The sequence below is a fragment of the Asterias rubens genome, chromosome 4 (genome assembly GCF_902459465.1).
Source record: "Asterias rubens chromosome 4, eAstRub1.3, whole genome shotgun sequence".
Classification (NCBI taxonomy): domain Eukaryota; kingdom Metazoa; phylum Echinodermata; class Asteroidea; order Forcipulatida; family Asteriidae; genus Asterias; species Asterias rubens.
Window position 1 is genome coordinate 18,135,610 of NC_047065.1, and position 25,671 is coordinate 18,161,280.

Below are 25,671 nucleotides of genomic sequence, written 5' to 3' on the forward strand. Positions count from 1 at the left end.
TAAAAAACATTAAATCTGTTTAAACTGTTGATTTATTTCAATGACTACATAAATGACCACTACAATCACACTTAATACAAAACTTGTATTAACTTCAGAGTTTTCAACAAAAGAATTTGGGGAAATCTTTTTGGGATAAAGAGTAAACTAGTCCCTGCTTAAAAGCTTCAGTCACTGGTTACAAGCGATTTTCAAGAATTCATTTTCATCGCATTTATGTAGCTGTTCCACATTGTAAAATGTAACCAACTTCTTGGTTCAGGATTGACAGGTTTTTATAAAATACCAAAAATAAAATTATGAACATTGCGTTTCACAACATGAAAAAAGAAGTGAGAGTAATTTTCAAGAAATGAATCTATCTCACAATCTGTTTCTGATCCCTCGCTGGCTCTCACAAAATATTTGGGTTAGTAGATTTGATGTCAGGAAAAGTTGTGCTATGGTCGCCAAAAAACATGACGACTCCAATTAAACACATTGGAGAATCAATGCTTGTAAAACCATTCCTTTAAAAGGAAGGTCATTGAAAATTCCCCTTTACAAATCATATGAATATCATTTATTTTATTAGTTTCAAGGGTATAGCACAGTATCAGCAACAACTACAACTGAAAAACGTAAAGCTAATGATTTGGATAAAATATTCAGCATATTACAAGAAATCAGTCACAGATGGTCGTTTGGTAAAACATACCCCAGGGAAGTAGAACCAGGCCCAAGTTTCATAAAACTGCTGAATGCACAACAAATATTGTGTTTTACACCTGAATAAGTTTACCAGCCAAAATATAATGTCACATGAACTATTTGTGAATGGTAACCTGCATATTCCTGCTTAGCAAGAAATAATGTTACTAAGCAACATTTTGTGCTTTAAGCAGCTCTATGCAACTAAGCCCTGTTGGCACAGAGTATTCACAGTTAGTACATTTTCCCTGCAAACATGGCGTTATGCACAATGCTAATACAAAAGTCATGTATTCATCAAAGGCTGACTAATATGTAGCACTGAATCATACAAGTAAATGAAATGTTTCATTAAAAATATCAGCTTATAACAGACTGGAAATAGAAATAAGATTATGGTTAGCTTCAGTGGTATTCCCAAAAACCCATAAATGGATTAAATTTACAAAGATATTTCTACGTATCTCATAACCATAAAAATATACCTCATTATGAGAAGAATTGAGTAACTTGTTTTTTGTTTCTTTCAATCCTGAGGTGGTGCCAATCTAAAGGCCACACCCTTACCCCGCACGATTCCTGATTTGTACCTCGTCTGAACTGATTTACCCTTCCCTAACCCCCGATGTTAATTTGCCTTAGCTCTAATCTGTGCACGTTTCGCTGTGACGGCTTGGTAACCAGATTTGATGCTGGCAACAGAACAGCGAGATTGACATCTCTCGCACTGGAGAAAGAAGAGCCGATTCTCTTTATGAAGGAAAGTATCCGAGGATCGACATGTGTGACAGGTGACATACTCCTCTGAAAAAGGCAAAGAAAATGAAAATTAGATCAGAAAATGGTAAACAAATTTGGAAATTATGAAATACAGGAAAAACAGAATGCCTCGTTAAAGGGAAAGTTAGGTCATGAACTTTGCTCTTGAAGGGGCACAGCATTTTTCCTATGGTAAGGGGAACTTCTTAGAGGAAAATTTGTTTTGGAACTTTGAAAAGGGTACCACAGCAAAAGCACAGGGCATCACGGCAATTGCTGTGGGTCCCGTGGGTTGCTTCAAGGCCTGGAACGTATACGATTAATAATCATTCTTAAAATTAAAGGCAATAAAAACTTTTGGTTAGAAGCCTACAGCAGCTTCCGATTAGTATAAAGCATCATGAGAAACATTTCACTTCAATGTATTGTGATTATGTAAAAAGATAACAGTTTTCACACCACAAAATTTCAATCTGAGAAGCGTTGTGGATTCCTAGTAGGGATTCATGGACATATTCGCTCCAGATTTTCAGCGATACCTTACAAACGCAACCACCTTTTGAAATGAAATTTACAGATGTTAGTTTTATTGTTTAATCTTCATTCATTTAGGATTAAAGACAGTGGACACTATTGGTAATTGTCAAAGACTAGTCTTCACAGTTGGTGGATGTCAACATATGCATAAAATAACAAACCTGTGGAAATTTGAGCTCAATCGGTCATCGAAGTTGCGAGATAATAATGAAAGAAAAAAACACCCTTGTCACACAAAGTTGTGTGCTTTCTGATGCTTGATTTTGAGACCTCAAATTCTAAACTTGAGGTCTCGAAATCAAATTCGTGGAAAATTACCTCTTTCTCGAAAACTATGTCACTTCAGAGGGAGCTGTTTCTCACAATGTTTTATACCATACATCTCTCCCCATTACTCGTAATCAAGAAAGGTTTTATGATGATGAATATATTGAGTAATTACCCATAGTGTCCACTGCCTTTAAACAATCAAACGGTTCGAAAAAACCAGAGGTTTACTTTGCCTTTAAAAAAGAAACAATGTGAGTGGAGACTTACTGATGTATCGACGGAGAATGTTTTCAATTTGCTTCTGTTGAAATCGTCCTTTAATAATCAACTGGTTGTTGCCATCAATAGAGCCACTGGTTCCCATCTCAGCTAATAAGAATGCCAGTAGATGCTCTGTAGGTCGATGCAGCCTAGTGGACAGATTCACACAATGCAAAAAAATGAAGAGAAAGTAAGGAAAGACTTGGACTTAAATGACAAGCCCGAATCATAGACTTGGCTTTATCAAGATATACACCAACAAATTAAATGATGAAAAACAGACACAAAGTGAAAGAGATAGATCCAGGGATCTTTGCTATACCGACCAGTAGAGTAGTGATCAAGTAGATTCAATGCCCTCTCATTAAATGCATCAGGATTTTGGGTTTTCTTTCAAGAAATTATGGAATGTCTTTACCGTGGGCTAGCGATAATCAATGCCTTAGTGCCCCTACAAAAGATTTTCCAATGAAGGTGCCCTATTAGAAAATGAAAAATAGCCTTGCCCTCTCAAAGATGAAATTCAGGGCCTGCAGTTTGGAGTTATCTTTAAGAAAATTGATAAAGAGTACATGAAGCTACTTACATTTTACAAATATCGGTGAAGTTTACAAAGGAGCTTTTCTTGGTTCCGACTCTGACTACCTGAGGTGGCCTCATGACAAACCGTTTCTTCTCACCAGTCACCATATCAGGATTCTTGGCTCTCATGATGTCAAACACTCTCGTCAGGAGCTGGGAGTGTAATGGAAGGCGGGATCAATGAGAGGTTAGAATAAATCAGTGTTAAATATTCTTTCTACTACCAGCACCTGCCTGAACAAATGGATCCACAGCAAACTTAACAAAGAAAGGAGCTGTCAAAATAAGACACAAGATAAACCATCCAGCTTCAGTGAATTGACCTGCCTTTTTTTTTTTAACCATTTTGAAAATGAGAAATTGCCTAACATCATAAGGCAACTTCAAAATGAGGGCTGCCGTGGCGCTTGATTCTAATCTCTTTTCGTTTTGATTCCGTTCTTATTAATAAAATCCCTGCCCGGTAAAGATTCTGAGCTCTAAAGTCCTGTGGTTTTATGGATTTTCCACCCAAAGTCAAGCCCATTCCGACAGTAGAAATTAGGTAGGACATTATTTTTCTGCTGTACCTCATCATATAAGTAGTCTCTCTCGGTGCCAGCCCACGTTGTACCACTCGTATCCTTCACCTCCGTATCTTCCTTCTCTTCTTCTTTATCACCGTTCTCCATTACTTCCGCTTCAATGTCTTCAAGCTTGGGCTACAAACAAATCAATCAATCAATCAATCAATCAATCAATCAATCAATCAATCAAATCAATCGATCAATATATAATTAAATGTATGTGCAATTTCATGGAGCTGCTTAAGCAAGAATTAGTGCTTATAAATATTTTTCCTCTAAGCAAAAATGAGCAGGATAGCAGTTACAAATGGTACATAAGAAATACTCTTTCAACTAGTAACCTTATGCTGGTAAACATAAAGTTGTTGTGCTTAGCTACCTTTTGTGTTGAAACAGCTCTACAAAATTGGACCCAGGTCTTAGATGAAGTCATTAGGCAGCAATTTGTGCAAGAGTTAATTAATATTATTATTGTTATTTTTTTAATAATTTGCCAGACACACAAGGCCTGAAGGCCACTTCAAGGTGTGGGCTACAATAATTTATTTCCAGAGGCCGTTGCCACCTACTCCTAGGGCTGAAACAGGGTTACCCCTTTTACAGTCCATACGAATGTAGGCTTGGGTATCATCAATTCAAAGCCTGGCCGGTAAAACAGAAAGCACTACCTCCCAAATTTCTTGTAAAAAGTGCCAAGACCGGGATTTGAACCCACACTCTGCTGATCAAACAGCAGAGCTTGAATCTGGTGCTGTTAACCGCTCAGCCATGACACGTCACAAGTCTGCTGCATTGTGAACTGGTTTTTACCAGCCTTGTCACTAGGTTCAACTAATATCAATTGGAGCTAGCTGGGGACTGGGATTGCACATGCACGTCATGGCCATGTAGAACCCTGCTGAATGCAGCATAGCACAACAGAGTATTGTGTTCAAGTCGATGGCTACTACCACGCGATGCATTTTGCAGCAGTTTAAGACAGGGTTGAACAACATGTAACTTAAATTTAAATTGTGGTCTAGTGGTGTGTTTATTAAAAACAAAATGATAGGAGTGAGATTCTTCAGGATTCCAAATTCTAATGATGTTCTTTCTGCTACATAATTGTTTTTAAAATGACACAAACTACTTGTCTTACCTTCTTCTTTCTCTTTTTCTTCTTTGTGAGAGAGAAGTTAAGATCAGCATCAAAGTCAGTGGTGTCCATCTGAGCTGATTCCATCGGAGCATCTTGAGATTCACCATCAGCTGCATTCTCTGCTTCCTGTTAAGATCATCATCAAGAAATACATTAAGAAAGAACTCAATGTCAGACTTATCTTTCTTCGTTTTCAGACAATTACATGTACTGTTGACCAACCCTTCGTAACATGTGAACAGCACAGGTCTGCAGGTTTTGTGTGGTACATGCAAATGAATGTACACAGACCTTTCTGTACTACTGTGAAAATTCATCACATAATTATTGTAAGCTGACAATAGTCTATTATTCAAAACCAAAGTGGATGATATTGAGTGTCAGATAGTAGGAGGGTTGACTGTGTACTGTGTTTATGAAGAAAATATTCATGTAAATGAACATGTTGTCCATGTTTTCATGCAAAGCCACAAGATGTGAAAATGACAAATTATTGATACAGGAAGGGGCAATTCTGAATAAATGTGTTGTGTGTCAACTCATTTTGATGAATTCACAAAGAGCCACATCAGTGTGTGAACAATCATTCAGGGCATGATTTAGACACTAGTCCAGCATGGAATCACTAGTCAAGAGTGATGTCAAACGTGCTTAGAAGCTAGACGGGCTAGTCAATAATTAGCATCTTGGGTGATAGAAGTAAAGGAATACTTACTGCTAAGGCATCCTCCATGGTGTCCATGTCAAAGGGTAAAGTCTTCTTCTTTTTCTTCTTCTTCTTTACACTAAACTCATCCAAGTCAAAATCATCTACGGAGAAAATATTTGTCTTTAAATGGCTAAAATCTTTCATTTGATAGATAAGTGTAAACAATTATGAAGTTACAGTCTTAAGAATATACCAAGTCATGATGCAACATGGTTAGCTTTTGCTCCTCACTTGGGCTGATGAAATTCAGTGAGGATTAACACATGTATAAAAATACTGATGATTCAATTTTTTCAAAGGAAATTCAAGAGTTTTTTAAATCTGTGGGGCATTCTGGATTCTGAATTGAGTTAAGGTCTTTGGAATATTTCCTACTTGGTGTTTATCTTGGTTTTAAATGCCCTAATGTGAATTCTTGAGCATGGTTTTATCTTGGTGATTTTTGTGAAGTTAGTTATTGTTTATTTTTTGCGAATTGGTACGTAATTTGTGCGTATCAGCCAAATATGCTCGCTAGCTTGTACATGGTGAGAACCCTGCAATTTCTAACCACATTTTCCCTTCCAAATTACAAATTATAAAATGCAGTTTCTGCATTAGGAAAACTGTGATTAAGAGGTTGGTAAATTGATTTGTTCCCCCAGCGTTTCACCACTGTAGACTATAGATTGAATTCCTCTAAGGATTATAAGATGCTTCATTTTACCATCTGTCTTTTTCTCTGTATCTTTGGATTCTGTGCTCTGGGGTGTATCTTCCGCTGCCGGTGCATCCGTGCTTTCTGGTGTGTCTCCACCGCCTTCTAATGCCGCCTCAAGATCAAAGGGCGTCTTCTTTTTCTTCTTCTTCTTCTTCATGTTGGGATCGAAAATCTGTCAAGGAAAAATAAAAATAGACCATAGTTATGTGCTGTTGAGACACCATGGACGGACATGTAGGTTACAGGCTTTGAATCTCAGCCATCTGCTTTTAAAATAATGACTGTTTCCATTTTGTTATTGTGTGAGAATTTGAAAGAGATCAATTCTTTGTGAAACTCTTGCTGGGTTAGAGGTCCTTTTGAAGTATGTTGGATCAGTTTTCTGTCACGTCCTGTTTGGGGGTTGTGAATCGAGCATTTGTACAGTGAGTAATACCAGCAAATACACGAGTGATCTTTTGGAACCTACCCCTACATTTTGTACACCAGATAATGTCCAAATATTAAAAAAAGTGTTGTTTGGCCGGGTCGCTTTAATGTATTTAACTAGAACTAATCAATTAAATAAATAAAGTGAATGTAAATTTGGAAGGTCTTTTTCCCGTTTCCAATACAAATACATAAACAAATCTTTGTGTCTGTTTACTATCATTTTATCATCAAATCATGGTTTCATCTAGGACCCAGTCAGAGACGCTGTACTCTTTTAATTGTTTTGTTGTTAACATCTGAGGTATATAGTACACAAGTGCCCCAAGTAAAACCCAGTAACTGGGCTGGGGTTCTTGGTTCTTGGTTGAAAAGCTCCAAACACAAGCAAGACTTATCTGTGGAGACGCTCGAACTTGAAGACATAATAATATTACTAGAAGGGGTGATGTAGTGTACACATATTACCAAAATTTACATTTTATTTACAAAAACAGCCTCTTTACTCTGCGGGACTGGGATGCCCTTCCTCAAGTCATCATTGAGCTGCCAACAGTTGCGCAGTTCAAGGGAACCATCAGTGTCTAAATCATGATCTAATTTTTACTTGCACTATTTGTAAATTTAAAGAGCACCTTGTGCATGTGTCCACCAACTGCGACACATCACAAAAATTCACACACAACCCTCGTTTAGTTGCACTGAAAGGGCGTTTGACGAGTACCGGTGTGGCGGTTTTAATTTTCCCCCTGTTCAGTTTTCCGAATGACCAAATACGGTAACATTACGTCATGCGATGCCTGCGCACAGCAAGCAAATATAGTCAATTTTTAGTGCTGTATTGAGTCATCCGTGTTACTCTCCGGTAGCTGTAGTCATGGCAGCGTCCACGAGTACAACGAGCGGCGAACGCGTGGATCGTATGAGAGAATTTGGTGTGGCACAAGCAGTGTGACCTGCTTACAGCTGTACGCATGAATACGTGTAAAGATGGGGCAAGAGAATGTGACTAAACAGAAAAGAATCGTAATAATAAACAATTTGGGGTCACTGAGAGAACTATAGTACTCGCCAGGGTACTCGCGGCTGTATTTTTGTCTGGCTACTTCACCCGAAAAACTTAACACGCCGTAAAAGCTTAAACCGTTCCAACAACATGGTGAAATGTCCGGCTACGTCACCCGGAAAACTGAACACGGCGGAAGACTGAAACCGCCACACCGGCATAGATGTAGATAAGGATTCAGCTAGCCTTGGCCACACAAGTGAGGCTATTTTTGGGGTGGCTGGCTGGGCATTTGGAAATTTGAATAGCAAAAGTGCCCATTCCATTGCATTGTTATCATTGTATTTGTAACGCATTTGGGAACGAGTTTCACTAGTAGTAGAACGTAGAATGCAGATGTCAACATTTAATTAAAAAAAAGATTACAGCGCATCAGTTTAGAAATTACAAATATATGAAAGGTTTCATACCAGTAACATATTTTTAGTAGGGGAAATATTCGAACTTCGTTTCCAATCAACAGAAAATAATCAAATTTAAAAATTCATTCAATTTGATTTTGAATCTAGATCTAGAACTAGAATTAATGAGTATTGAATTCTAAATAAATAGCTCAGAAAGCAACCATAGTGCAAATACTAAATAGGGATTCGTGCAAATGCTGCAACATGGTGCAACCATGCAACACAAAACCGGTATTCTGCAGACGAAAACCAACCTATTGTTTTATGCACAAAACTCCATTCAATCATTTACGTTAACCCTAAAATTCAGTGACTTACCGCTTCTTCCTCGGTCATTTTGACGATTAAAGTTTCTCAAATTAACAAAATATTTATACTATTGGATGCCTTGAAGATTCAAAAATAACATCAGCAATTTATGAAATTCTGTGTGACTATAATATGTGTTTATTTCAAGGAATTAAGTAGTTTTTTTTACTGTCGGCAAATACACATTCACGAAACACATGCGCTTTCAATGTACGGCGTACGAAGCATATGGAAGAGCGTTGGTAAACATTGACTTGCGCCGTTTAGCACTAAAGCAGCGTCGGACACCAGGGACAGAAATAGGAGAGCCACACTAGAAAAGTATCCAGACTTCTATATAGTGATTATATGATTCACTTTCATAGATTCCAGGGGACCCGGCTAAAGTATTGCATCATCTTTTAACTTTTGATGGTAAATTGTTGGCAGTGGCGCATGGAGGACCATTTAAAAAAAAAATCCTTATTAATTTTGGATCTAGAAAGACAAATAAAACTCCACGAACATAAAGCAAAAAAGAATAGCCATCTAAATTCAAAGTTTTTCCAAAGTTGTGACAGATTATCTGTCCCTTCTTTGGAAATAAACCCAAACTTTTCAGATCCAACTCATGCCATCAAGTTGAATAAAAAAGGGAGATACCACCAAATCGTTGTACCCAAAGGGACCGCCCCCTAAACATTGGCCATTTTGGTAGCACTATAAGGGGAACTGATAATCACATACTATACAGTTATCTTTTTTTAAGTAAAGCAAATGTATTCATCTGCTATATGCACGTTTCTTGAATAAACTCAACTTTAAAGTTTTTAAATAAAAGTTTCTTTTCATATCTTGAGCCATTCAACAAAGTAGTTAATTTTTTTTTTTTTTTTTTTTAACATCAATTGTTTTAGCCTGGTCCCTGGTAAGGCATCTTCACAAATCCAACCATGATCTATCTTATTGATCATGTTGATACCCTCAATACAAAGCAAACAAACAAAATACACCAAAGAAACAAAGTTTTTTTACAGCATTTGTTGTCCAGATTTTTCAAATATTCATTTAATATTTCCATGGATAGTTTCTATCAATTATCCAGTGTATGTTTAACATTCCTTCCATGTGCAGGCTTTAGGCCTTTGTATATGTATGCGTCTTGACTATGATTTACCACTTTAATGATATAGATCTTACAGAGATCAAATATAGGCAGTTTATCATCTTAAAATATAACATTTTGCTTCAGTACCATAGATTTGCTGATTTTGTTTCTAAAATTTATTCAATTTTTTTGAAACTATCAAAAGGACTGTCTATTAATAATTGTAAAATAGCTCAATAAAAAAAAAATTATGATGATTTCTTTTTATATTTTTAAAGTGAGATTGACCTTTGCAGGATGCAATGCATCTAATAACAAGATCGCTGATATGAAGAAAAAATTGAATGTCCAGAACTCACCGCAAGGGGAGTTTTGGAGATTGACATTTCTGTGGTATAAGTTTCTGAACTGCGGACTGAGATACGGTTGGTACCCCGCATAAGTTTTAAGGAAAACGCTGTGACATTTTTTCCTCAAGGAGCAGATACTGAATTCAGCTTAAACTTTCACAGTGTATTTTTATTGACAATTTCCTATAAGTCAATATAATGTTGATAAAAAACAATCTATGACCCTCCCCTTTAAAACTGAATGATGCCAAATTTCTCTCGCAGAAATGTTGTGTCACTTTTACAGCCAAATTTTTAAGTTCAAAATTTATCCATCATTTCTTGCGCCCTTTTCTTGGTTTGACTTGGTTAGGATTGCGTCGATTGTGGGCAGCGTTACTGGTGAAACCACGTACACCAAGCTGTGCTGATTTACTGGTTGTATCATTCAAAGCAAACGGAGAGGTTCCGGTCACGTAATCCGAGTTGAAGATATCTGTCTTCATCTGAGCTTTACGAGAGAGATGATTATGAGCGATTGGTTGATCAGCTACGAGGATGGGATTATCAGCGTGTTTTCCTCCCTTTGGTAGTGGCAGAGGAAACTGTTAAGTAAATAAGCAAATTTAACATTGTTAAGTGGTTCAAATTATGCACTTCATCATAATAATAATACTTTATGCAGGCAAAATACAATTTTCAAACCTACGTTCAACAACAATGGGAAGCCAAGAAAGCAACTTAAAAGTGAATGGCCTGATTTTTGCTGGAATAATTTTTTTAAGGATGATATTCCAGACAGATAAATTTTCAAACCCTTGCGTTGATAAAATGCACAACGCACATAATCCATTTCACATGGAAAATTGTTTGTACATGGCAGATCTGACGGACTTCCATTCCATTCCATTGCAAGTCTCATCTTTTTAAATTGGTTGTTTAACTTTGTAACTATTTGCCAGCTTTCTGTATTATCTAGATTTTTTTTATTATTTTACTGTGTAATACTTTGCTTTGTATAAGTTTGTCTGGTTCAGACTTTTATTGTTGTTCTTTTCCAGTGCCTTGAGGCGGATTCTTTCTGCTATTGTTTTGCGCTTCATAAATTTGTCTTCATTATTATTATTATTACCTTCTGTTTACAATATTTTGACCAATGAGGGAGATTTAGGACCTTGCTTACCTTCATTCCTCGTTTATTGATGACTTTTCGCTGTGAGAGATGAATACGTTGACTGCCATCTTCACCTGTTGTCATGGTTACTTTGCTTAATGTCTTGTTACCACAGTGAGGGCAGAAGACCTTGTCCATTTTGTTTGTAATTCTGTACAGGAGCAAAAAGATTAGATACCAAGAAATACAATGAGTTTTTGCAATGGTGATGTTTTATAAATCGGCTTAGTGCAGATAAAGTACCTTAAAGGAACACGTTGCCTTGGATCGGACGAGTTGGTCTATAAAAAGCGTTTGTAACCGTTTTTTTATAAAATGCATATGGTTGGAAAGATTTCTTTAAAGTAGAATAAAATAATCCACGCAAATTTGCCTCAAAATTGCGTGGTTTTCCTGTTACTTTGCGAACTAACACGGTCGGCCATTTATGGGAGTCAAAAATTTGACTCCCATAAATGGCCGACCATGTTAGTCGATGAGGTAAAAGGAAAACCGTGCAATTTAGGGGCATGTTTGTGTGGATCATTCTATTCTACTTTTACAACATCTTTCTACCCATGCATTTTATAACAAACGGTTACAAACGCTTTTCAAAGACCAACTCGACCGATCCAAGGCAACGTGTTCCTTTAAGTAATTAAAGGAAAGTTAATTCATTTTGTCATACATGGGGAATTCCAAGCAAACATGGACATGACACCAACTTTTGTCACAACTTTCTTTCCACTTAAGTTTTTGTCACAACTTTCTTTCCACTTAAAAGTTATAGCTAACATATGAAACAATTTTTTTAAAAGTTGTTAACAAGGAATGAACCCAATTTTGCACAGCAAGAACTCAGCTTGGGCTCAATGTAGGCATGGCTAAATTGACTGGAAAACTGTAATGTGACTGACCATGGTTTTGCCATGTAAACCTGAAAGTTCAAGTTGCTGACCATTTATAAGTATCCTGCTGATATTAGCACATACTGTAATCATGGATCCCTGCTTAACTCAAACTGGACCTTTTAGATCAAAACGTGTTATTTAGGATTTAACTTACTTGAAGCAGCCTCGACATCTCAGCACAAAGCTCCTGGTGCTCCTGATGAGCATTCCGTTAACAGAGAGGACTGGGATCCCAATCTGGATTAGCACATTCTGTCAATAAACAAATAAATAAACATTAATAAATAATTATTGGGTAAAACTTAGAGCAATAAAACACATGCATCAGGCTACCCGACTAGCAGTCCAAATGCTTCATTCTTGAAAGGTCAAGGGCACCAAGCCATTTAACACTTTATAAAGGGCTAAAGTTCTATTGAGCCTTGCTCAAGGACATAAGTGTCATGACCAGGAATCGAACCCACTTTTCAATAATTCAGCCATCAGAACTTGAGTCCAATGAAGACTGATCAGCCACAACCATGACCACAAACCAAACTTGCAATAGTTCACTGAAATTAGGACTCATTTGATATTCCCCATGCCACTCCTTCAACTAGAGATTTGGAGAGTTACTGGGAGGACTGTACTCTGTGCTACAGAGGCATATTAAAACAGAGGGTATGCAAAGATAATAGCCTGAATCCTTGTATGTACATACTTGCATGGCAAAATCAGCTGTCATACATCCTACCCCTACTCCCTCTGGCATGTCGCTAACACCTCCTTCACGAATACGACTGATATTCTGTGGAGTGATCCATCCATCATTATCATCACCGTCTTCACCCTCCTCATTCTCTTCATCAGAATTATCCGCATCATCTTCTCCATCAATATCATCTCCTCCCTCGACTCCATCTGTCTCAACATTCTCCTTATCATCTTCAGGAGCAACTCCTGAAGACGCTGTTTCAGCTTGAGCTGCATCTGTACTTGAAGAGTTCACAAGGTCATCCTTTGACCTCTGCCCTATGACCTCTGATGTGGGTTGGTTTGAATCTGTGTTGGTATTTTGTTCCACTTGTTGTTCTTCAAGTCCTTCACTGTCTCTGTTTGCCACCCGCTCTGTCCGTTTATCACTATTTTCTTCAACATTGAGTTTACTAAGATTAAGTTGGACGTCTTGATTTTCTTCAGTGTCTTGGTGAGGAGTAGATTCGACTTGGGTTTCTTCAGTCTGTGTTTCTTCAGTCTTGGCCTCTTCTTTGTTGTCCTTGTTTTTGGTATCCTATAAAAAGAAACAAAAGCACAACACTCAATTATTAAGCTGCAACAACCTTAGCTGAACTATTTGTATGTACCTTGTTAGTACTTGGGGGTTTCTTGAGGCTTGGTTTATAAAACTCTACATTCTCTCCTTACCTTCGGTGGTAGATAAAATCCAACAATGTCAGTAGCTTTCTGCAATGGCCTTGTATTACTTGTTAAAGTTACCTGCAACAAACATGAGGTAGAATTGAAGTTTTTTAATGAGGAAATATAAGATCCTTGAAATCAATTAGACCTATAGAGGGTGTGCATAAATTGCATGCCATAAAGATGGTCAAGGTGGAAAACAAGGTGGTCATTCAAAACATCTTTGCTCGAAATGCTTTTTATAAATGGCCACCACCCAGCATGCAGCATTTATATAAATAATGTTCAAGCTGGGTTTGCCCTAGTGACTAGCCAACAGAACCAATTAGCTTATCATGTCAATAGCCTGTCAGCCTTTCACCAGTCCTTATTTCAAATGAAATAGATAAGCTTTTCAAAGCTGAACTACATGGCAACAAGCAGAACCACTTGGAGTGAAGTTTTACAGGTACTTAAGAGAAACAGCTGATACTCAAGACACAATGAAACCTGTATTTCTATCTCTTTCCAGTATTAGATAGACACATACATGTTAACAATGACAGTTGCATGATACCTTTTTCTCAGGGGCCAGTTTGAGGTGCTCAATACCACAATGTTCCTTAGTCAGTTGATAAGCCAAAGCAAGTACCCTCAAGTCCACTGAAGATAGACTGTGGTAGTCTCCAGTCTTCTTGGCAAACTCTGAGACTGCAGGGAAAGTACACATAATAAGTAAAATCATCTGGCAATGAAAATGTCTGGGTACTGTCTACCAAATAAGCAATTTACAAGGATCCTTCCCAACTCTAACACCAACAGGGTGTAAAGGAAAGGTACACATTTGGTAATTACTCAAAACAAATATTTATTCAAAAATTTACTTGGTAGCGAGCACTGGAGAGCTGTTGATAGTATAAAACATTGTGGGAAACGACTCCCTCGAAGTAATGTAGTTTTTGAGAAAGAGGTAATTTCTCACTAAAATAATAAAAGACTTCTAGCTAGAAGTCTTTTATTCCTATCTGAAAGCACACAAATTCGTTTAACAGAGGTGTTTTTTCTTACATCATTTTCTCGCAACTTCGATAACCGATTGAGCCCAAATTTTCACAGGTTTGTTATTTCTGCATATATGATGGGATACACCGAGTGAGGAGACTGGTCTTTGGAAACTACCAATCGTGTACCTTCCCTTTAAATTTCAAGGAAATCAAACAAAACCACCGAGTTTGTAGCTCAAACTATTTACTGGACCAGAACTTTCTGTGTAGACCCTAATTGAAATAAACAAGAAAAAAATCCCAACACAGTTGATCAATTGAACTGTTTGAATTTGAAAAAATACTAAGAATAGAGTAATCTCATTTGTATCAAGGGTAAGCATTTTTCAAAACTCAACAGAGTTAAATCGAACACAAGACCATCGGTTCAAGACTTGTCTGGTCATGAGTTCACCGGCCCAATGCTAAAATCACGGGCCTTGGCCTGTGGTACAATGTTAAGTTAAAGTCCTGACCAGGATTACTCATTACCCAAATTCCTGGAATCTTTTTTAGGACTTACTTGTTTGAATACTTGCAGAGGATGGTTCTCTATATTTGAGCTCATACGGTAAGACCGCTAATCTCTTCCTTGTGGCTCCATCTTTGATCTCACTTACAACGTCCGGGACAGTGTACACAGTCTCAGCAATTTCCTATAGGAAGAATAATATAGATACATGGTTAACTTAAATACTTTATTAGGTTAGTGTTAATTGCTGACATTGATTAAAAATAAGTACCAATTTCCTATAACATTTATTATTAATTAAGTGGATTAAAATTTTAATTCTAATTTACCTCAATATGAGATATCCCCTTTTGTAAAAACGAGTAAAAAAGTGGTGGCGCCATATGGAGTATTATCCTTTTAATTAAGTCAATATAAAGGGATAAATAAATAAACATAAATATTTTGGCAATACATGTATGTCGCTGAACTGAACAGTCAGAAGAAATCCTTCCAAAAATCCAACCCAACAATGTTTAATTTAAACTTTGTTTTAATTAATTAATTTAATAAAAATAAATACTTAGTACTAGTAGATATCACGTGGTATTGATATATTGTAAATTGTTAGCTTAGGGGGCATACAAAAGTTTGCCAGATTTAAATTAATAATTATGATGATTGGAAAAACAACGCTGTGTATTCTGTTCAACCATGGAGGAAGGAAGAGAAGGAGCTCGAACGAAGGGACTTCAAAAGACGAACCTGCGGTACCGCGGTCGTTTAAAGCCATTGGACCCTTTCGGTTCAGAAAAAAAAAACAGTTCACAGATTTACAAATAACTTACAGGGTTTACAGAAGGCAATGGTGAAAGACTTCTCTTGAAATATTATTCCATGAAATGCTTTACTTTTTGAGAAAACAGCAAAACAATATAAATTCTTGTTAACGAGAATGATGGATTTATTTGAAACACATGTCATGACACGGCGAAACGCGCGGAAACAAGGGTGGGTTTTTCCGTTGTTTTCTCCCGACTCCGATGACCGATTGAGCCTAAATTTTCACAGGTTGGTTATTTGATATAGAAGTTGTGGTACACAAAGTGTGGGCCTTGGACAACACTGTTTACCGAAAGGGTCCAATGGCTTTAACAACACCTCGTAATCACCGACATACCTTATACAGACAATGGGCGACCTGGCGTATGTGAGTTTGTGCGTGCGCACTTGGTTCTTCACTCAACCATGGTGTCGCATGTTGCATGGATATAATACAGAAAAACAACTTTTTTGAGACCTGATAAAAATTGTGTACACTTGTGCTCACCAAATCGAAAAACACAATTGAATACCAACCACCCTCGATCGTGTGCTAATAGCAAAATTTTGAACCACCGCTAGTGACCGGAAAGTTAAAAAAAATGAAAAAATATGCCATGATGTTTCACTTCAGTGAAACACCCCAAACGGTAAATGAAAACATGTATATTCACAATTCTTGTCTCCAATGATTCAACTTTACAAGAAGGCAACGGTGCAGAGCGGCGGTACCGCACGTTCTGTACAAAGAAATCTAATCCTGCTCGTTAATCGGCCATCCAGCTGGAGGTCTCCTATCTTTTTCCACTGGTCAGACAGGGGCATTGTCAGGGTATTCTTTTGTTACTCTGCGGTTTTGCGGGTCGTTCGAGCTCCTTCTATTCCTTCCTCCATGGTTCAACCAGAAGCAGAACGAAGCACTGCATGGCCCATGGCACACAAACATAACATAACAAAACCCCAACAGTAGTCCGGAAACTGGGCAAATAGGTTCTGAGTGCCAAACACGAGAAGTGCAGTTAGCTGTGTTTCTTTATACACAGACAAATTATTGTTATAATAAATAGGTTACTGAATCTCAAAAACTTGAAACAATTACTTGCCTGTAACTGGACATTCTTAAAGAATGCAACTGTGTCCACTACAACGTGGGTCGCTCTGTTTTTCGCCATGTTTCGCAATAAATAAATAGTAGGCTCTTGAGGGCGCTGTTTCATTAAGCAGCAAAACAACACATAACTTCCTATTTTTAACTCCTGATGATTCATTGACCATTGGTTTCTCTGTTTACTATCTAACTAGCAATACCTCTGTACATTCGTGTAGATTTGTGTCATTTGTTGATTGATCTGCAAAGTATTCTGCCTAGGATTGGTAAAGATTTCAGGGGAAAATGCCGAAAATAGAAGGTAATTGTAATGAATTGTTTTTAAATTTAATTGATTGTTTTTTTCCTGGCTGAATCTAACTAAGCTGATGAGTGAGTATTCTCAACTCTCATATAATTCAGTTCTCAATCTCGAAGAGTAACTTATTCAGAGCTTAGCTCATCAGGTGACTGGCTGTCAGCTGTCATTGCTCAGGCTCAGTTAGTGTTTGCAAATCATATACAGTGGGGTGGTTGCGTTTCTGTAAAAAAAGTGTAAATACTAAAACAGGGTCCACTAAAAATAAAACCTTAGTCCCCATAGAGCAAGGAAACTAAGATTTGTTAAAATTAATTAACAATAGATACATGATGTAGGTAGGAACCAAATTCAGAGATGCCAAGTCCAGAGGCCAGCTATGCGTGAGATTTTTCAAAGCTCACCACAGTGCGGTAATCCTCAAATTTTCTGAAGCAGCACTTTAAAGGAAGAAGAAGAATCGGGAAAAACTTGTGCGCAAGAAGCGTTTTGCGCCCTGCCAAATTTTAGCGGAACCGGCTGGGAGAACAGAAGCGAGCGCAATCTGCAAATGCGTTAAAGTGTGTACTTTTTGAAGTTAGCTCTCAAGCAACGTGACAATGTTTGGTTATGTTCACTGTAGGTACAACTAAAAAACATGTTGAATGTTTGTTGAGTCATTATTGAAGTCTTACCGCATCCATAGAAGCAAATCAAATTCATCAATAAGGTTTATCGCGAATAGCAAAATGTCAAGAGAGGGCGCTGTTGAACCCACACAAAGGTACAGGTGTTGTGTGCGCGAGTCGTAGAAACTGCATAGAAACTGCCCCATATGCCTTCCCATAACTCAGAATCACGATAAACTATATCAGGGTTATTGATGCCATGCATGATGCTTATTTTTGCCTTTGATGTCATTTGCTTTTGGGTTAAGTTTATTTTCACCGATATCTTTTCTTCTTCCACATGGTGACGCCTGATGAACTTGATGCTTTGTAGACACATTGTTTCAACTCAAGGTACGTAATGTGTACATTTTATTATAAAAGGAGGCAATTTGGAACGCTAGGTGGGAGCAGACTTTCCAGGTAAATCCATTGTTCTTGGAAATGTTGATAATTATGGGCAGAAATACAATGGAAATTTACCCGATAATGTCTACTGCCACCTAGAGTTCCAAAGTCTTCCATTGAATCATTACTTAATTTCAGTATCAATGTATAACATTTTTTCACTTGTTAAAATCTTGTTACACTTCTGTGAGAAAGTATTCTAAAACTTAAAGTACCTGGACTGTCTTTACTTCAGTTTTTTTTCTTAACAAATAATCAAAGGACTTCAGACTTAATTTGTGATTTGAGTACATTTTATTTGAACTTGTACAATCATTGGATGTAAATTATGAGAAACGGTTCCAACTAATCATTGACTGCGGTGAAACTTACCATTTAAGAGGATGTGAGTGTCTTTTATTAAACTTCAGACTTGAAAACTAACTTGCCTTAGACTTAAATTCTTATTTGACAACTCTAAGTATTTTTATAGTTTATAAATGATATTTACACAGTAAGTTCCCTCTTGTGGGTTATATGGCATTATGAAATCATAACTAAAGTCGCATTATGTTTTCTCTAACAGTTTGCTACAAAGCAACTCGAGCGATCAGCCAAAAAGTGTGAAAAAGACCAAAAAGTCCAACAGGCCAAAGTAAAAAAGGTAAGTGTTTGGAACCTATCTATTTCATTTTTAAGTAGTAAGACGTCTGTGTTGTATTTTTAGCATTTTCTTCTACATGTATGAAGCTTTCATTAAATGAAAGGGGAGGTACATGTTTGGTAATTGTCAAAGACCAGTCTTCTCACTTGGTGTATCCCATCATAATCATAAAATAACAAGCCTGTGAAAATGTTGGCTCAATTGGTCATCGAAGTTGTGAGAAAATGAGGAAAGAAAAAAACACCCTTGTTGGACGAACTTGTGTGCTTTCAGACATGAATAAAAAACTTCTAGCTAGAAGTCTTATATTATTTTGGTGAAAAATTACCTCTTTCTCGAAAACTACGTTACTTCGGAGGGAGTCGTTTCCCACAATGTTTAATGCTATCAACAGCTCTCCAGTGCTCGCTGCCAAAGTCATTTTTTAAGTTAATATTTGTTTTTAGAAATTACCAAATGTGTACCTTCCCTTTAAAGGGTTGGAGCAAGCTAGATCTGATAGAGGGCTGTGTTTTCAGTATATCTGATAAAAGGCCCTGTGCCCCGTCCATCAGACACTCTGGATCGGCTCTTGAAGTCATTGGGTTTAACTTGTCTTGTCCATCAGACACTCTGGATCGGCTCTTGAAGTCATTGGGTTTAACTTGTCTTGTAGTTTACTGTTCTTACAAAAATCCCTATTTTGTTTTACAGAGAAATATCTACAGTAATCATGCACTAAAAATTAATATTGTTTCTTGCTAACAGGCGATCGAACAGAAGAACGTTGAAGGAGCGAGAATATATGCTGAGAATGCTATTAGGAAGAAGAATGAGGGCCTAAACTTCTTGAGAATGGCGTCAAGGGTAGACGCAGTATCATCAAGGGTACAGTCAGCACTCATGATGAAAGATGTAGGTTACAGATTGAGAGTTTGCATTTATTTAATTAATTTATTCAGTAAACAGAAGACTGTAAAAAGCAAAATCTAAAAATTCAATGGATTATTTCAAATTCGTCCAATGAATTGACTCCCAAAATGGTGGAAATGGTAGGTGCACATTTTGCGGAGGTGCATGACACAGGTGCAAGGGGTGTCACAATAGACAAATTCAATGCAGGGAACGATTTGATAGCAAAATATCTAGACTGAACATGTTTTGTGCACACTGAGTGCTTATAATGAGTAGCAAATGATGAGTTTTTGTGCGACATTTTGCAAATATTATACATGGGGAAATCATTAATTGCTACACATTACAGGGAAGTTTAACTGACTGTATTTCTCGGAGAGACACGTAAACTAATGTGTTTAATATATCTTCTTCCAGCTGACAAAGTCAATGGGTCAAGTCGTGAAGGGAATGGATTCAGCTATGAAGTCGATGGATCTTCAAAAGGTCAGTTAGATTTATAAGCATCAAACTTTCTGACAACTTTTGTTGCTTTACTATTTATGTTTATGAGTGATCGCCTCATATCTCAAGGCCACTGATGGCCGCTTCATGGTGAGGGCTACACTAAACTGATTTGGGCTGTCAACAAAAATCATCTTTCACCAGGAGAATGTTGCCACCTTATGTCTGGCAGTCGGTTAATTGTATGTCCAAATTTTTGTTTGCAATAGATTGCTGGCGTCATGGAGAAGTTTGAGAAACAGTTTGAGGACCTTGACGTTCACACACAGGTAAGTAATATTTATCTTTTTATCAATGACATCTATCCACTAACCATGATTCTGGACTAGTCAAGGATTATTTGATTATTATGAACCTCTGGTAACAAAACCAAAGATGTCAATGTACATGTAGCTCGCAAGCCTAATGAACCTATAATAAAAGGTGCTTGCTATGTGAACCAGAAACAACAAGGTTAAACCCTACTCGTCAAAGATAAGTTCTCTTGGTTCTTTTACGCGCACTACAGGCCAAGAAAATGAAATTTATAGCTACATGTAGTCTGCAATCATTGACAATGGTTTGTTGTGCAACATTTGAACTGAAAATGGGGTCCAGCAACCAAGTGACTAAAAGTGACTAAAGAAAATTGATTGTATTTTTATGATTGATACTGATCAAATGTATGAATCTATGATTTGTCCTTTTATCCATTCACAGGTGATGGAAGGTTCTATGGGTCAAGCTACTACACTCACCACACCTCAAGACCAGGTGGATAAACTCATCCAAGAAGTAGCGGAAGAGAACGGCTTAGAGATGATCTCCGAGCTGAATGCCGCCCCGATTGCGTCAGGGTCTCTCTCTGTCGCTTCATCATCATCAAGGTCGGTTAGAGATGAGGATCGTCTTGACCAGAGGTTAAGAGCTCTTAGGGAATAGACTTATGTTGTGGGAATGGGGGTTTATTAGGTTTGGGGATGAGGTTGAATCATGGAAGTGTTTTAAGGGAAGGTATACATTTTTTCCATCCATTACAATACACACAAAAACGGAGCTGTATCAAAGTGCATAACAAGCAGGTACCAAAATAGCAAAAATAAAGGACATCCAAATTAATTATGAGTCAAATAAAATAGACTTAAGAACTTTCCTAAAGTTCAGCAGTGATTGAGCATGGGCAATGTTATGAGTTAACTTAATCTCCTTGGTTGGTCTGAGCATAGAGCCCATGTAATCCGTGGTAATAAAATAAATGGCAATAAACCCAACTTGGCTAAAGGTACAGCAGGTTTTGATAGTATAAAGCATTTTGAGAATAATTTCACTTTGAAGTATGGTGGTTATGATAAAATATGTCAATTTTTATCATAAACAAATTGAATCTGGGAAGTATTACTGACAGATATGTTTCTCAGATTGTGTATTTCAATTACGTTTTGTTCTTCCTGCTTAAATATATAATCGTTGTGGATTTAGCCATATCTGAAAAAAACAACCACCTTTTGAATTGAAGTTTACACAGGTTAATTTAACTGCGTACATCTATATTCATATGTACATAGGATTAAAACAATCAATGGTCCCTAACTAAAACCAAAGGTATACTTTCCCTTTAAGAGAAGGTTCTTGATTGGCTGTGATGTTTTACTACATTCAGGGTCAAGTGGGCAAAGTGTTTGAATAGTGTCCAATTGAAAGAGCTGATGGGTGTAGGTTTCAGATGGTGGGCATGGGGCTAGGGTGGCAAAAGATGGCCATTGGGAATAAGGATGATTTGGTAAGAAGATGAGGTTTGAGAGATTTTAGGTTCTTTGAGTTGAATGGAAGAATGGTGAAGAGGAGATCGATCACTAAAAGGGATAACCATGCAAAGTAAGGCAAACCTATGCATGGGAAATCAATTTGCTAATTAAAATAGTAGTTGGTAGTAAGTAATAATGTCATGCAAAGTTTGGGTCTTTTTGTCGTTCAAATACCGGGAGGAAAGTGTAAAAATATACTAAAATTTATGTGCCCAAGATTTGTATTTTTAATTGTGGTTGCAAAACACAACTGTTTTAAAAATACAAGAAAAACCTCTTGGTTAAAATGATCTTCTTGTTGAAACTACACAAAGAGCAGGAACCAATGTTATGGTTCTGCTCATGATTGAATGTTGTGCTTATGGGGCCCTGTATAACAAAGATTTCTATGGGACATAAGAGCATAATTCTGTGGTAAGTAGAGCCATAAAATTGAGCCCTTGTGAAATTGAGTAATTTTAGTAGATGTCATCATGTGTTGGTTGGATAAACAAAAGTGTAGCTTTGTAGTTTCTGGATATAATTCGTCCAGAAACAAGATGTAAATGTTGGTAGAAAAAAAACATATTAATTTACCACAAGGGAAATTGACCGGTTTAATGTTTGAATTATTTTCATTTGAACAAAGAAAAAACTTTGAATCTGTGCCCTTAATGTGACGACAGTGATGTTACTTTAGCTATCTAGCGCTAATAATGACTACTCTCACTATTCTGTCAATATCTTGGTGCCAGTCAGAAGCATAAACACTCAATTGATTACCAAGTTATGAATAATATATTTGGTCTTTTTTTCTCAACCCACTTTGTTAAAACATTTTGAGGTTGGTAAATTAGATTGCAGAAAGGAAACATCATTTTTATTTCCGACTGATGGTTTGGTGATGACTGGGTCAAGGATGGCAGTTGCTTGTGATTTAAATCAAGTTAATGACAGCGTCAGGAAAGCATATATGTGTCAATAACAGAACAATTAATGGTGAGGGATTTTTTGTGTACCGTTTTGCAAATAATTATAACAGGACACAGCATGTATAACCTTGTAGTGATACAAGTTTACATTGGGTAAGCTTTGCTGTTAACATTAATATATTTTTTCCCCCACTTTTATGTTGTGTCTGTAGTGTCTTTGTTATGTTATTTTTTTCACATATTAGTGTAAATTGATTTTATTTCTTTCCTACTCTTCATGTACTATTTAGCTTTTCCATTGTATAAGGTTATTTGCATAATATGTAAATGCACCATCATTGAATTCAAAAAGACTTGTTAATGTCATAAATAAAAACTATAGTTATTACATTAAAATAGAGTCAATGTATTGTTGCATTCTTTTACCGTTAGATATGCCTTCTGAAGAATTATTTGATTGAACTAAATATATTCATTTGAAATAAATATTTGTTTTAAAGATTTTTTTGTGTGGTTTATTTTCCAAAAATTTCAAAGATGTACCTCATCTCTTTGCTCCAATACAATGTTGCTATGAGATGCAGCGTGCCATATCTTCATTCAATATTATAGTTCACAAAATTACTTGTAGCATTAATGTTTTAAAATTGCATTGGGTCTTATTTTGTTTTGCCAAAATATTGACAATTTTGACATACTGAAAGTGCCGAATTTCTTTCGTGAACGTATGTTGACATACAAATTGGAAGTTTTACTCGATTTTTTGCACAAATCAATCTGTTTGATCATCAAGTTTGCATTTTTAACCCACCATTTAATTTTAATTGGAAAAAAAAAGAAAGTGACAGGTCCAGTATTATCCTTCATATCGCGTGAAGGCAACTATGCCCGAAGGCGCCAATTTTTTAAAAGCATTTCCAAAGCAAGTGTTGAGATAATCAAAGTTTGAGAAAAGTACATTACAAAACAGAATAAAACATGAGCTTTGCAGGAAATGAGAGCTTTTCATAATGACACCTTTAATGTGAACCAGACAGGCTTGATTGATAAAGGAGTTAAAGATCAATGAACCGTCACAACTACGGGATCATAAAACCTTTCTTCTGGAGCCTTAAAGGCATTTTGAATAAAACATTCACGTAAAATAATTTTCTGCCCATCACCCCCCGCCCCTCCCAATTCATTACTTAGTGGATTTAAATCATCGGTGACAGTCAAAACTTGTCCAATATTCAGCCCGCAAGACTGGATGAAGTGGCAAGTTATACCAAAGATGAGAAAAGTTAAAGATGAGAAAAGTTAAAGATGACCAAAAAATGAAACTTTGTTAATTGATGATAATTCATCCTAACATTGACTGTATGTAGAAACACAATGCCCCTCTAACAAAAAACTTCGCCAGCAAAACAAGCCCTTTAATGGTATAAGATTGATAGCCAACCAACATCTTTACCCCCTACTCCCTCCTACCCAAATTATTTTTATTGTTCAAAAGAGAAATCCAGCAATCAGTTGAATCCAGTGTCGATTCTAGAAAACACCTCGCTAGATTGGTGGTTTTCATTGATTTTGATCAATCGCTCTTGTCAGCAACCTTCTTGCTTGCCGTCCTGTCCGCCGTTTCTCCCGTACCTCCAAGCTTGGCCTCACTGGAAGCTGGCATCTTAGCCAATGATGCCTTCTTGGTCTTGATAATATTGCTCCCGAGTCTCCGAAACCATCTATCCTCTCTGATCTCACTGATATGGATCCGCCTCTTGGCTACTGACAGAATCCTACAGATGAGATCCTTGCAGTCATCTGCTGCGTTTCGGTTGGACGGGAAAGATGGTGATTTCTGAACTTGCTGCAGGAGAACTTTATGGTTGGTGTCATCAAAGGGTAGTCTTCCAAAGACCATGGTGAAGAGGACCACACCCATACTCCAGATATCCCCGAGCATAGGGTCGTAAGGAATTCCTCGTAAGATTTCGGGCGGGGCATAGGCGTAGCTGCCGCAGTACGTCTCACTCAGGATCACTCTCTTGTCTGGTGGCTTCATGTGGCCTCGTGCGAATCCAAAATCAGTGATTTTAAGAATGTTATTTTTGTTGAGTAGAATATTTTCACACTTGAGGTCTCGATGGACGATGCCTTGATCGTGACAATACTCCATCCCATCTACAAGTTGATGAAACCAGATACCCGTTTGAGACTCAGTCACAGCTCCATGTGATTTGATGTAGTCCAAGAGGTCTCCACTCTCTGCCAGTTCCATGATGAAATACACCCGGCTGGTTGTCTCGATTGACTGCAAGAAGCAGATGAGGTTAGGGTGCTTCAGAACTTTAACAACTTGAATCTCTCGTGGTAGAAACTTCTTGAGGTAGTCCTCTGGAGCTTTTCTCTTGGATACGATCTTAATACCAACTTTACACTTGTGCCTGCTGGAGTAAGCGAGTTTGACGGCAGCATAAGACCCGTGTCCTATGGTCTCTCCGACGGTAAAGCCATGCTGTTCGAGAACCGATTGTCCCCGTTCTTTGGCGGTACCATTGCCTTTACCCGACGGGGTTAGGGCTTCGCTAGTGTTGGTTTCGTTTTGCTCAGAAGTCATTCTGGGGATGATCGCCATCACCACATATTGATGTCCAGTTACATTGTTTCATTTTGCAGTCAAATTATGTTGATATAAATAGCTAGCTAGCTATCGAAGCTCACGAACAGATTTTGCAACGCAGTGGAGTTGGAATATTTAAGCTTCATAAAGCGCGCCTAAACTAATGTTAGTGCTTGGCGCGTAAAATGTCTTGGTGGCGTTTCGCGCCGTGCGGTGTGTGTGACGCTCTCGCGTCCCATACTCAAAGCCGATGTCATTTTTTTACGGGTAGGCCCTACGGTT

The 25,671-nt window shown here is 37.4% G+C and overlaps 4 protein-coding genes across 4 annotated transcripts; 1 reads left to right on the plus strand and 3 right to left on the minus strand.

Annotated features, from left to right (window-relative positions):
* Positions 1-14: 14 nt before the first annotated feature.
* On the minus strand, positions 15-8,656 carry LOC117289505 (eukaryotic translation initiation factor 2 subunit 2-like). The gene is made up of 8 exons (XM_033770652.1): positions 8,430-8,656; positions 6,219-6,384; positions 5,519-5,613; positions 4,804-4,929; positions 3,669-3,800; positions 3,104-3,252; positions 2,524-2,666; positions 15-1,494 (listed from the first exon to the last, which is right to left on the minus strand). Exons 1-8 carry the CDS (start codon positions 8,445-8,447, stop codon positions 1,319-1,321), a joined length of 1,005 nt encoding a protein of 334 aa, XP_033626543.1. The 5' UTR covers positions 8,448-8,656; the 3' UTR covers positions 15-1,318.
* Positions 8,657-9,353: 697 nt separating this feature from the next.
* LOC117289201 (RNA-binding protein NOB1-like) lies at positions 9,354-16,861 on the minus strand. Its single transcript, XM_033770211.1, has 8 exons — positions 16,697-16,861; positions 14,844-14,976; positions 13,855-13,988; positions 13,305-13,376; positions 12,601-13,170; positions 12,055-12,152; positions 11,020-11,161; positions 9,354-10,441 (listed from the first exon to the last, which is right to left on the minus strand). The coding sequence occupies exons 1-8, from the start codon at positions 16,859-16,861 to the stop codon at positions 10,172-10,174; spliced, it is 1,584 nt and encodes a 527-aa protein (XP_033626102.1). The 3' UTR covers positions 9,354-10,171.
* LOC117289202 (charged multivesicular body protein 1a-like) lies at positions 16,830-22,840 on the plus strand. Its single transcript, XM_033770212.1, has 7 exons — positions 16,830-17,002; positions 17,981-18,000; positions 18,620-18,697; positions 19,445-19,591; positions 20,009-20,077; positions 20,305-20,364; positions 20,795-22,840. The coding sequence occupies exons 1-7, from the start codon at positions 16,987-16,989 to the stop codon at positions 21,014-21,016; spliced, it is 612 nt and encodes a 203-aa protein (XP_033626103.1). The 5' UTR covers positions 16,830-16,986; the 3' UTR covers positions 21,017-22,840.
* A 1,523-nt stretch (positions 22,841-24,363) lies between these two features.
* Positions 24,364-25,404, minus strand: LOC117288991 (testis-specific serine/threonine-protein kinase 4-like). The gene has a single exon (XM_033769869.1). The coding sequence runs from the start codon at positions 25,402-25,404 to the stop codon at positions 24,364-24,366; it is 1,041 nt and encodes a 346-aa protein (XP_033625760.1).
* Positions 25,405-25,671: the final 267 nt, after the last annotated feature.

What these genes read in the sequence shown, in the direction of transcription:
- LOC117289202 (XM_033770212.1), top strand. An exon ending in AACAGGCCAAAGTAAAAAAG is followed by an intron (nt 18,698 to 19,444) that starts GTAAGTGTTTGG and finishes TCTTGCTAACAG; the next exon opens with GCGATCGAACAGAAGAACGT. An exon ending in ACCTTGACGTTCACACACAG is followed by an intron (nt 20,365 to 20,794) that starts GTAAGTAATATT and finishes ATCCATTCACAG; the next exon opens with GTGATGGAAGGTTCTATGGG.
- LOC117288991 (XM_033769869.1), bottom strand. Translation starts at nt 25,404, where the DNA reads ATGGCGATCATCCCCAGAATGACTTCTGAGCAAAACGAAACCAACACT.
- LOC117289505 (XM_033770652.1), bottom strand. An exon ending in CCATGGAGGATGCCTTAGCA is followed by an intron (nt 4,930 to 5,518) that starts GTAAGTATTCCT and finishes TGATCTTAACAG; the next exon opens with GAAGCAGAGAATGCAGCTGA. An exon ending in CATTCTCCGTCGATACATCA is followed by an intron (nt 1,495 to 2,523) that starts GTAAGTCTCCAC and finishes TGCCTTTTTCAG; the next exon opens with AGGAGTATGTCACCTGTCAC.
- LOC117289201 (XM_033770211.1), bottom strand. Translation starts at nt 16,861, where the DNA reads ATGAATCATCAGGAGTTAAAAATAGGAAGTTATGTGTTGTTTTGCTGC. An exon ending in GATTTTATCTACCACCGAAG is followed by an intron (nt 13,171 to 13,304) that starts GTAAGGAGAGAA and finishes TTCTTTTTATAG; the next exon opens with GATACCAAAAACAAGGACAA. An exon ending in AGATGTCGAGGCTGCTTCAA is followed by an intron (nt 11,162 to 12,054) that starts GTAAGTTAAATC and finishes GCTCCTGTACAG; the next exon opens with AATTACAAACAAAATGGACA.